Consider the following 12,158-nt stretch of genomic DNA (forward strand, 5'->3'; position numbering starts at 1 on the left):
GATTTCTTTACACATCTTCTTGCTGGGCTACACCATACACAGATGGACAGAGGTCATCAGCTGTCACTGTACAGGGGGAATCGAACCCTGTTTATGCAGAACTCAGCGGCCTGGTTCACACACCACACGAAGCGAAGCCATGGCTTAGCATAAATGAGTGGGCTCAGGACAGGAGATTGCAACTGCTTTTCTCTTCCCCAGCTTTTTTGCTGCTCTGCCTTGCTGAGCTAAACCATGATTTGGCTTAGCGTGTCTGAACCCAGACATGTGGTTTAGCTCTCCCAGACAAACCACAAGCTGCAAGCCAAAGGCCAAACCTTGGTTACACCTCGTGGTGAGTCTTGAGAAAGCTAAACCATAACCCTGCATTTGGATGCCATACTAACCCAAACCATGGCTTAGCTTAATTTAGTGTAGCAGCAAAGTGCCTGTGATCCCCTCTGCCAGAGCTCACACGTTTATACTAAGCGACGGTTTGGTTTAGTGTGACACGTGAACCACTTCAGACAAAAGAAGAATGCTAATAGCAAAAGGCAGTTACAGCTTTTGCCCTCTCTGTAGACCTCTGGAAACACATGACCGTACCCACTGACATTCACCGCTATATGTCTTTTCTTTGCGTTACATTTGTTTGTTTGTTGATGTTTGTAAAAGGCCCTTTCTAGTAGCAGAGACAACTATTCAGTCCTTAAGTTACTAATATGCATAGGAAGACATGCTTTCTCTCCCTCTCTTTGCTTCTCTGCCTTTCTCTTTTCCCTGTACTTTTGTGCTTTTTGGCTTCCAGAGAAACCCAGGTCTAACAGTACCTTTAGTCATTTTTGTGAGAAAATTTACCATTAAAGGGGTAGATGAAATTGTCTGGTTGAAAATACACAGTGGCAAACTTCTCTGTTTGCACTCTTCTAAGCAAAATTAACATTAGTGCAGAGATAGTGGTATTTCAAGGGACAAACTTTTAAAAAAGCATCCACAAGCTTCCTACTATTCTGAAGGAAAAGCCACCGTGTGGGAACCTGATTTGGATCATGCTCCCAGTTCGGTTTGGGAGGCTGTGCCAGCTTCCTGCAAACAAGACTATAAGCAGTGCGAAGTTACAACCAGGGCTGTGACTTTTAATGGGAAATTGGTACAAGGTCCCACTCTGGGTAAGGAGCGTGATCTGGGTCAAGGCTCTGAGCAGCTGCTTTTCTTTCAAAGCAGAAGCAGTTACCTTAATGTAATGTGTAGTTAGTCCCCCCAAAATTGATTTATTGTAATTAGCATCTTTCTGAATCAGCCCATCCCACATATAGCATACCTTTTGAAGGTGTGGAGTCTGCGGTTTCTCAGGAGCATCAGGTGTTGTTGATGATTTGTGCAGTTTTTGTCTCTATAATGCCCTTCTCTTCCTTCTCTGTGCTCTCGTTGCTCTCCTTCTGTGTTGTTCTGTCTCCATCTTTTCTGACTAACCTGGATATCAACTCACGGTAGGTCTTGATGCAAAAATCACTTCCCTTTTAGGCATAACGGGACAAGGGAAGAGGGCTTATGTAATATACTCCTCAGGGTTCTACACTTGGACTTTGTTTAGATGATGGAATACAATCTGATATTGGACTTAAATTGGGGAAGGTAAACAAAAAACTCTTCCAAATTTTGGTTTAGGGGAGATTAAATGTCCAGTTAATTTCCTCTAATCTACCTACAGTAGGGCCCCGCATTACGGTGTTCCGCTTTAAGGCGTTCTGCTGATGCGGCGCCTTTCATTTTCAATTGTAAAGGGTTTTTCCCCTTTTGTGACGTTTTGTGCCATTTTCGCGCCATTTTCACAGGACGCGGCCCATTAAAGTCAATGGGGTTCCGCTTTATGGCGTTTTCCGCTTTACGGCGGAGGTCCGGAATGGAACCCGCCATATAAGCGGGGCGCTACTGTATTTGCACATGAGATTGAGTGCAAATGCCATTTTATGCTAATTGTTGGATAATCTGTATCACATCTAATAACAAGCTCCAAGCTGAATTTTGTTAATAAATGAATTTCTCTATCAAGTTAGCAAGGCCTAAGTATGGCAGATGAAACTCTGAAAAGAGTAACCAAGTATTACTGCCCTGCTTGTGTTTGCCAGCTATTTTGAGAATATACATTATAGTTATTTTACCAGGTTTGATTAGCACATTTCATTTAAAATACTCAAATGGTTCGAACCATTAGTGTGTGCATTGAGTGTTTGTGTGCATGCTTGCAAATGTATGAACGTTCATATGAACAATTAAAAATGAACAATTAAAAAACCACTTAAAACAGAACAAAACCATAATTAACAAATAAGAAAGTGTAATTTAAAATCCATCAAAATCCAGGTGGAGCAAAGCATTTTTTTTTTAGAGCCCACTTAAAGCCAGGCAAAGATGAGGCCAATCTGATCTCTAGTGGGAGGGAGTTCCACAATAGTTGCTACAGGAAAGGCCCCATCCCAAGCACCCACCAACCTAGTCTCTTTCACCACAAGATGCAACCAAGGTTTGACCTTGGAGAGAGAGTTGAACCGTGAGCCCTAGTTCAGATGACAGACTAAGCCAAACCTTGGCTTCACTTGGCATGGCAGCAAAATAGAACAGGGAGGAGCAAAGTGACTGTGAGCTTCTCTCTAGGAATCTGCCTGCTCGTGTGTTCACATTGGCTTAGTGTGATGTGAACCAGACTGTCATCTGTTGGCATTTATTTTGCCAATGCTTGTCTTTGTGTTTATTCTCTTCATTTGGAAGAGACTTCTGTTTTTTTGAAGGAAGCCTTTTTGCCTCTAATTGCTCCCTTGTTTCTGCTCGCTAACCACACTGGAGTCCTCTTGGCCATGGTGGTACCTTTCCTAATCTGTGGTATACACTGTAGCTGAACTATGTGGTTTTGAACAACCCTCCAAGCATTCTTGAGAAATTTGATCCTCTTGACTTTCCCTTTCAACTTCCTTTTTACAAATCCCCTCTTTTTGGGGAGATTTCCTGGTAATTGTCCACTTACGTATATATTAAATTTGATAGCACTATTGTCATTGTTCCCAACTGGTTCAACAACACTTACATCTCGCACTAGGTCCTGGGCACCACTTAAGATTAAGTCCAGGGCCGCCTCCTCTCTGCTTGGTTCCATGACCAAGCAGTTCTAGGGCACAGTCATTTAGGGTATGAAGAAGTTTTCTCCCTTTGCCATGACTGGAACATGCATGTACCCAGTCTCTGTGAGGTTAACTGAATTTAAAGAGAGACCTAAAATTATGAGTAAAATAAAGGTGAGGAACTTTAGACTCACTTCCTCTTTTTACTAGGCCTTTGACAACCTGTTTTCCCACTCCTGAAGTAAATCTTTCTAAATCATGCACGTAAAGCTATGGGAGCAATGGTGTGTGCATGAAGGGGAACTAGGCTCTCAGTGCACAGTATCACTTTGCAAAACATTATGGTCTTGTTTCTCTTCCAGAACAAACAGGATGACGATGACGATGACGAGGGGGGAGAAGAGGGCGGAGAAGAGGAAGAGGAGAAGGAGCCAGATAATCTAGGCAAGCTGCAGTTCTCCCTCGACTATGATTTCCAGTCTAACCAGGTAATATGCATGGAGTGACTAGTTGGGGCAAGACAAAAGGGAAAAGGTCATAGAGCAAAAGTTAACATAAGAACATAAGAAGAGCCTGCTGGATCAGGCCAGTGGCCCATCTAGTCCAGCATCCTGTTCTCACAGTGGCCAACCAGGTGCCTGGGGGAAGCCCGCAAGCAGGACCCGAGTGCAAGAACACTCTCCCCTCCTGAGGCTTCCGGCAACTGGTTTTCAGAAGCATGCTGCCTCTGACTAGGGTGGCAGAGCACAGCCATCATGGCTAGGAGCCATTGATAGCCCTGTCCTCCATGGATTTGTCTAATCTTCTTTTAAAGCCATCCAAGCTGGTGGCCATTACTGCGTCTTATGGGAGCAAATTCCATAGTTTAACTATGCGCTGAGTAAAGAAGTACTTCCTTTTGTCTGTCCTGAATCTTCCAACATTCACCTCCTTTGAATGTCCACGAGTTCTAGTATTATGAGAGAGGGAGAAAAACTTGTCTCTATCCACTTTCTCAATGCCATGCATAATTTTATGCACTTCTGTCATGTCTCCTCTGACCCGACTTTTCTCTAAACTAAAAAGCCCCAAATGCTGCAACCTTTCCTCATAAGGGAGTCACTCCATCCCCTTGATCTTTCTGGTTGTCCTCTTCTGAACCTTTTCCAACTCTATAATATCCTTTTTGAGATGAGGCAACCAGAACTGTACACAGTATTCCAAATGCGGCCGCACCATAGATTTATACAACGGCATTATGATATCGGCTGTTTTATTTTCAATACCTTTCCTAATTATCCCTAGCATGGAATTTGCCTTTTTCACAGCTGCCGCACACTGGGTCGACATTTTCATCGTGCTGTCCGCTACAACCCCGAGGTCTCTCTCCTGGTCGGTCACCACCAGTTCAGACCCCATGAGCGTATATGTGAAATTAAGATTTTTTGCTCCAATATGCATAATTTTACACTTGTTTATAATGAATTCCATTTGCCATTTTTCCGCCCATTCACTTAGTTTGGAGAGGTCTTTTTGGAGCTCTTCCCAATCCCTTTTTGTTTTAACAACCCTGAACAATTTAGTATCGTCAGCAAACTTGGCCACTTCACTGCTCACTCCTAATTCTAGGTCATTAATGAACAAGTTGAAAAGTACAGGTCCCAATACCGATCCTTGAGGGACTCCACTTTCTACAGCCCTCCATTGAGAGAACTGTCCATTTATTCCTACTCTCTGCTTTCTGCTTCTTAACCAATTCCTTATCCACAAGAGGACCTCTCCTCTTATTCTATGACTGCTGAGCTTCCTCAGAAGTCTTTGGTGAGGTACCTTGTCAAAAGCTTTTTGAAAGTCTAAGTACACTATGTCCACTGGATCACCTCTATATGCTTGTTGACACTCTCAAAGAATTCTAGTAGGTTACTGAGACAGGACTTTCCTTTGCAGAAGTCATGCTGGCTCTGCTTCAGCAAGGCTTGTTCTTCTATATGCTTAGTTAATCTAGCTTTAATAATACTTTCTACCAGTTTTCCAGGGACAGAAGTTAAGCTAACTGACCTGTAATTTTCGGGATCCCCCCTGTATCTCTTTTTGAAGATTGGCGTTACATTTGCCACTTTCCAGTCCTCAGGCACGGAGGAGGACCCGAGCGACAAGTTACATATTTTAGTTAGCAGATCAGCAATTTCACATTTGAGTTCTTTGAGAACTGTCGGGTGGATGCTATCTGGGCCTGGTGATCTGTCAGTTTTTATATTGTCCATTAAGCCTAGAACTTCCTCTCTCGTTACGGCTATTTGTCTCAGTTCCTCAGAATCCCTTCCTGCAAATGTTAGTTCAGGTTCAGGGATCTGCCCTATATCTTCCACTGTGAAGACAGATGCAAAGAATTCATTTAGCTTCTCTGCAATCTCCTTATCGTTCTTTAGTACACCTTTGACTCCCTTATCATCCAAGGGTCCAATCGCCTCTCTAGATGGTATCCCGCTTTGAATGTATTTATAGAATTTTTTGTTGTTGGTTTTTATGTTCTTAGCAATGTGCTCCTCAATTCTTTTTTAGCATCCCTTATTGTCTTCTTGCATTTCTTTTGCCAGAGTTTGTGTTCCTTTTTATTTTCTTCATTTGGACAAGGCTTCCATTTTCTGAAGGAAGACTTTTTGCCTCTAAGAGCTTCCTTGACTTTGCTCGTTAACCATGCTGGCATCTTCTTGGCCCTGGCGGTACCTTTTCTGATCTGCGGTATGCACTCCAGTTGAGCTTCTAATATAGTGTTTTTAAACAAGTTTTAAACAAGTTGTGGGAGAAATATCACCCGAAAGCCTACGACAGTGAGAGGATAGTGAGAGAAGTTCTGGGAAGCTAGAAAAGCTCCAGGAGATGTCCACCCAATGTTTAGTTTGAACTTCCTCTAACCCAACTCCTCCTTTAAAAGGAACTCTCAAGGAAGGGGGGCTGGAGTTATTGTCAGGCCTTGACCAAAATCCACGAGGGCTGGTTCTCATCATCTGGAAAGGCAAGGCATCCAGTGTGACAAGCTGCTCAGACCGAAGAACCTAACCTGAGATAAGTTACATAGGCCTACGAGGCCCCCTTTCAGTTCCCGAGGTCACCTAGGTTGGCCAACATGATGAGCTGCCATTGAAAGGGTGGCACTACAGCACAGGGAATCTCAGGCCAGTAACTCCTTCAGCCTTCAAGCTGCCCCAGTGGCATTGGCTCTGCTGCCTGATTCCTCAGTTCAAGTCTTGGTGCCTTGTAGTACTCAGCAGATGACTATATGTCATCCATAGAGCTGGTGACTATATGTCACCAGCACCTGTAAGAGAGTCCCAGTACCATTTTAATTTTTGAGAAAAGCAGCTTCAGGGATTTATTAGCTGAGAAGCTGTGTGAAAGGGCTGCTTTATCCTGCCCGCAGCTTTTCCACTCCGTGTCCCCTGAAATATGCTTTTTACCCTCACAAACATGTCAGGGAAGCAGCTTGTGTGTGTAAAGGAGTTCTTTGGAGTGGGGAAGTGGTAGGTGGGAAAATGATTAAGCCGCCCCTTTCCCCCATTTCAAACTTCCTCTCCTGGCTCTGCCTTTCTTTTACAAACAACAGCATATGTTTGTATGCATTTATTTGTTTCGTAAACCAGACAGGTGATGGAAGAACAGTACTTTCACAGTACGCTTCTGTTTTTAACATGTGATATGAATTGCTGTCTCTTGTTTGTTAATAGTATAATCAGCATTATGGGCATGGCATGGACAGGAATTGTTAGCCGCCAGATTTGGATTTGTTGGCCTAGTTCGCACATAATGCTAAACCGAACTATGGCTTAGCATAAATGAAGAAATACACAGGTTTCAGAGAGGAGATTGCAGCCACTTTGCTCCTCCCCGGTTGTTGTTCTGCTACTGCTCTGAACTAAGCTTAGCGTATCATTTCAGCCCAGCTCATGACTTAGCTATCCCCAACAAACCATGAGCTGTAACCAAGGTTTGTCCTATGGTTTACAGCTCGTGGTTCGTTTGGGAGAACCTAAGCCACAAGCCCACGTTCAGACAACACACTAAGCAAAAACGTAGCTCAGTGTGGCACAGCAGCAAAATTACCAAGGAGGAGCAAAGTGGCTGAGATCTCCTCTCCCAGGGCTTGGATGTTTGCTCATTTGTGCTAAGCCATGGTTTAGCTTAGTGTTACCTGCAAACAAGGATGGTGTCAGTATTTCCTGCAAGCATAATGGAAGAAAACCACTCTGTTAGTTGTTCATTGTTCTTTGTTGTTATGTACATAGAATCATAGTATTGTAGAATTGGAAGGGGCCTATAAGGCTATCGAGTCCAACCCCCTGCTCAGTGGAGGAATCCAACTTAAAGCATACCCAACAGGTGGCTGTCCAGCTGCCTCTTGAATGCCTCCAGTGTTGGAGAACCCATCACCTCCCTAGGTAATTGGCTCCATTGGCATACTACTCTAACAGGAAGTTTTTCTTTATGTTCAGCTGAAATCTGGCTTCATGTAACTTGAGTCCATTATTCTGTGTCCTGCACTCTGGGACGATCGAGAAGAGATCCTGGCCCTCCTCTATGTGACAACCTTTCATGTACTTGAAGAGTGCTATCGTATTTCCCCTCAGTCTTTTCTTCTCAAGGCTAAACATGTCCAGTTCTTTCAGTCTCTCCTCATAGAGTTTTGTTTCCAGTCTCCTGATCATCCCTCCTCTGAACCTGTTCTAGTTTGTCTGCATCCTTCTTGAAGTGCGGAGACCACAACTGGACGCAGTACTCAAGATGAGGCCTAATGAGTGCCGAATAGATGGAAAGTAGTGCTTCATGTGATTTGGAAATGCAGCCTAAACTAGCATTTGCCTTTTTTGCAGCCACATCACACTGTTGGCTCATATTCAGCTTGTGATCAACAACAATCCAAGATCCTTCTTGCATGTAGTATTGCTGAGCCAAGTATTCCCCATCTTATAACTGTGCATTTGGTTTCTTTTTCCTAGGAGTAGAACTTTGTGCATATCCCTGTTAAATTTCATTCTGTTGTTTTCAGCCCAATGCTCCAGCCTATCAAGATCCCTTTGAATTTTGTTTCTGTCTTCCAGGGTAATAGCTAACTCCCCCCTCCCAATTTTGTAACATCTGTGAATGTGATAAGCATTCCCTACACCTCCTCATCCAAGTCATTAGTATAACGTTGAAGAACATTTTAACATTTAAAACATTATTATTATTATTATTATTATTATTATAGATCATAACAATAAAGTAAAATATAAACATGGTATTTCTGGGGTTAGTGGGGAATAATACCTGGGAATGTAGCACAGAAGAGAAGCACTCACAGGATGTCTAGCAGCAGCAGAAGGAAGGTGGGAGTTAATGTCAGGACCAGGGCAGATTTTCTTTCCTACACGTTGTACTGACTGGCATGTGGTATTGCAAAACCCTTTTGTTTCCTGATTCATGCTTTTTCTTGACAGCTCACAGTAGGGATCCTCCAAGCAGCTGAGCTCCCAGCATTGGACATGGGTGGTACATCTGACCCTTATGTCAAAGTCTTCCTACTTCCTGACAAGAAGAAGAAATTTGAGACCAAAGTGCAAAAGAAAACCCTTAATCCCACCTATAATGAGACCTTTGTCTTCAAGGTAAAGCTTCTGCTGGCCTAGGTATCCTCTGCAGCTGATACATTGCACACAGCCAGAACGTTGACATTTTGTAATAATCTTCAGAAAGAAAGACCTTAGGTGATAAGTAGTACTCAGTGTCACCCCGAAACGGAACTGTAGCCCAGAGGAGAAAAATGGGAGAAATAATTCCTGGCATCTGAAAGGTCAGAGAAAACATTTCAATTAATATTAAAACTTTTCAATTAATATGTCAGAGCACTTAAAATTAACAGCTTGACAGGCCAAATGTCTTGAGCAAAATTTATATCTTTGCATGATGGTGGCCATCAGGGAAGGGACAAGATGGACCTCCCTTGGCAGGGAGTTACAAAATCTAGGCATAGCCACAGAAAATACCTTCTTATTCATCCCAGCCAAATACAACTCAAATTTTGGTGGGACTTAAAGAAGAACTCCCAATGGGTCAATGGGTAGGCTTGCAGGCTCATATGGGAGGAGGCTGTGCTTTAAGTATCCTGGCCCCAAACCATGTAAGGATTTAAATATCACAGTCAGCACTTCAAACTGGACCTAGAAATAGATCAGAAGTCAGTGAAGCTGTTGTAATACAGAGTTGTGGTCCCAGGCTTACCTCATTGATATGGTTCAATACATTCAGTTGCTGGAAATGCATTGCCTAGTGGGGAAGAGCTGCAAGTATGGCCTCCCCGCAGCAGCGTTGCTATCAGGTACCAGGAGGGGGAGGGGCAAGGTTGGGACTGTGCAGATGCACTGGAGGAACAAATGTGGTGTTTCCACCAGTGCATGTGTGTGGCCCTTCCCTTGCCAACATCTCTCCACTCCACCTCCTGGCCACCGGTGCTGCTGGGAGGTTATTTTGAGTCTTCCCCACCAGGCAAGCCCCTCCTGCTCATTAAGCAGACTTGTACCATACTCGGTTTTGCTTCACTGGTCAAGCATATTGGTGTCGTATAATCCTGAGCAGATAATGGGTAATAGTGAATCACAGTACCTTAACAATTGTCCCTTACTGAGAAGGTATGATTTGTTGGTGTCTGCAAAAGTAGCTTATACTCACTGTTGGAAATTCCCAGTATTCCTACTACATGAAAACTGTTTGTGAAAATACTTGAAATTGTACATTTGGATAAATGAACATAAATGGTTTAAAAAAGAAAGAATGAAAGAACCCTTATCTCACTCGAGATTTACCTAGACTAATGCAAAAGTGGCAGTCCCTTTTGGAATTGAAATACCAAGTTAGAAAAAAAATCCTCAGTGTTGTGAATGATTTTGTTTTGTGGCCTTCTTCAAAATACTCTCTTTAATTTTTCTCTTTATTTAATTTTTGTATGGTGGAGTTGTTAGTTTTTGGTTAATTACATTAAATAAAAATGTATATATCCAAAAATATGTTTTGTCCAACCTAATTTTAGTATAGTCTCACAAGATCATTCCAACAGTCTGTTTACAGAGCTCATTTTGGGTGCTACAGCAATGGTTTAAAATTAAGTCCTTTGTCCTCTATAACAGGTCCCATATCAGGAGCTGGGTGGAAAGACCTTGGTGATGGCCATCTATGACTTTGACCGTTTCTCCAAGCATGACATCATTGGAGAAGTCAAGGTGCCTATGAACACCGTGGATCTGGGGCAGCCTATTGAAGAATGGAGGGATCTAGAGAGTGCAGAAAAAGAGGAGGTAAGAATGAGAGGAAAGTGGAGACATGTTTTCTTCTGGTGCCATTTGATTTTTACCTCAGCTGTTGGCATTAATACTTAGCACTGTACAAAAGAAGCTACATTCAGAAGGGGAATTTAGCGTCTGAGGCCTTTGGTAGGAAGGAAAGCAGGCATTGCGGACATGCAAATGTAGAAGGCAATAGCTCTTGCTGGGCTGAGCTCCCTTCTTTACAGAACCCCCCAGTCTCTCACCAAAGTATTTCTGCACCTCAGCCTTTTGCTGTTAAGCAGATGGAAGCCATTTGCCTTTGTCCGTACCAAAGGGATGAAAGCTGATTGGCCAAGTCAAAAGTCCAGTTCCCTACTGCCTTGTTAGCAGAATGAGGTCTTGGCTTAAAATGTTAACACTGATGAAAAGTCCATAGTGATGCACAATGGTGTGAAAAAAATCCCTAACCCCTAACTACATATAAACAATGCCTGATCCTAAATTAGTTTTCAGAAAATCTTAGCATCATTACGGCTTTTCTCACCACACTAGTTTCCATAGGTGTTTACACTCCCTCCCGCCTTAGGCTGCCAAGTGCGCATTTAGCTAGTGTGTTGTAGTGCTTAGAGTGTTGGACTAGGACCCTAGGACCTGGGAGACCTGGGTTCAAATCCCTACTTAGCCATGAAGCTCACTGGGAGACCTTGGGCTAGTCAGGGTTGTTGTGAGGATAACATGAAGAGAAATGCATATGCCACCTTGAGCTCCTTGGAGGAAAGGTGAGATATAATAATAAATAAAAAATATAAATAAAAATAAATAATGTGTCAAGGAGAGCTCTTGCACTGTGAATGCGCTGCCAGCTGTCCCTTTTTAAAAATATTAATGTTTTATCTAGCATACACCCAACTGAATGTGTGGTGGTGGTGGTTATTTTAATACCATAACTTCCTTCACTGTAAGGTCCCATGGTGGGTTACACCAATTTAACAATACAATGATCTGAACAAGGTGATTTATAACTGATGCTATTGGAGGTCACTGATTCATAGGGTTGCCATAAGTCATAACTGACTTGAAGGCATATAACAACAACAACAACAAAGAATCAGTTTGAAACAAATGACAGCCAAGAGAACAAAGTGGCTCCTAACATATCTCTCTCTCAAGCGTCAAAGGCCAAGGTAAAGTGGTGCATCTTCAGCACGTGATGGAAACTACATGACAAAGGTGCCAGACGCACCTCTGTGGGAAAGCAATTCCACAGATGAGGGGCTGTTGGTACGTCATGCTTGCCTCTCCCACTTGCCTGCCTGCTTGGCACTGTCACTGCTGCCTCCTTCAACTTCAGCCAGGTGGCTGAGGTGCGAGGAAGCTGGGCTGCTTCCTTCTCATGTTCCTGGCACCACGTCATTTGTTTCCTCACTGGAGGAGGTGGTGATGGTGGCAGGGCAAGATTCAAATCCCTGGTCTGCTAGACATTAAAGCTAGATTGCAGCACAGCAGTCATGTCATGCCATCTCTTCAGTCTTGGGACTGAATATTTATTGACTTCGAGTAGAATTCCTGATTCCGTTGCTCTCCCTCTTTCTCTCCACAGCCAGAGAAATTGGGAGACATCTGTATCTCTTTACGATACGTGCCCACTGCCGGGAAACTTACAGTCTGCATCCTGGAGGCCAAGAACTTGAAAAAGATGGATGTCGGAGGACTTTCAGGTGAGTGCAGAACAATGTCATGCCCACCAGATGGCACCTCTGAGCCGGGCCTGAAGGAATCTCTGGGCATG

General features: G+C 43.4%; 1 protein-coding gene across 1 annotated transcript in view; it reads left to right on the top strand.

Moving 5' to 3' along the window:
- Positions 1–12,158, top strand: part of SYT2 (synaptotagmin 2) — an 82,727-nt gene that overhangs the window by 58,014 nt on the left and 12,555 nt on the right. Inside the window, exons 5-8 of the mRNA XM_061630340.1 lie at positions 3,458–3,583; positions 8,549–8,716; positions 10,232–10,399; positions 11,970–12,087. Of these exons, the coding sequence (XP_061486324.1) occupies positions 3,458–3,583; positions 8,549–8,716; positions 10,232–10,399; positions 11,970–12,087 (580 nt within the window). The remainder of the gene's footprint in view (positions 1–3,457; positions 3,584–8,548; positions 8,717–10,231; positions 10,400–11,969; positions 12,088–12,158) is intronic.

The sequence above is a fragment of the Rhineura floridana genome, chromosome 6 (assembly GCF_030035675.1).
Source record: "Rhineura floridana isolate rRhiFlo1 chromosome 6, rRhiFlo1.hap2, whole genome shotgun sequence".
In the NCBI taxonomy this organism is placed as follows: domain Eukaryota; kingdom Metazoa; phylum Chordata; class Lepidosauria; order Squamata; family Rhineuridae; genus Rhineura; species Rhineura floridana.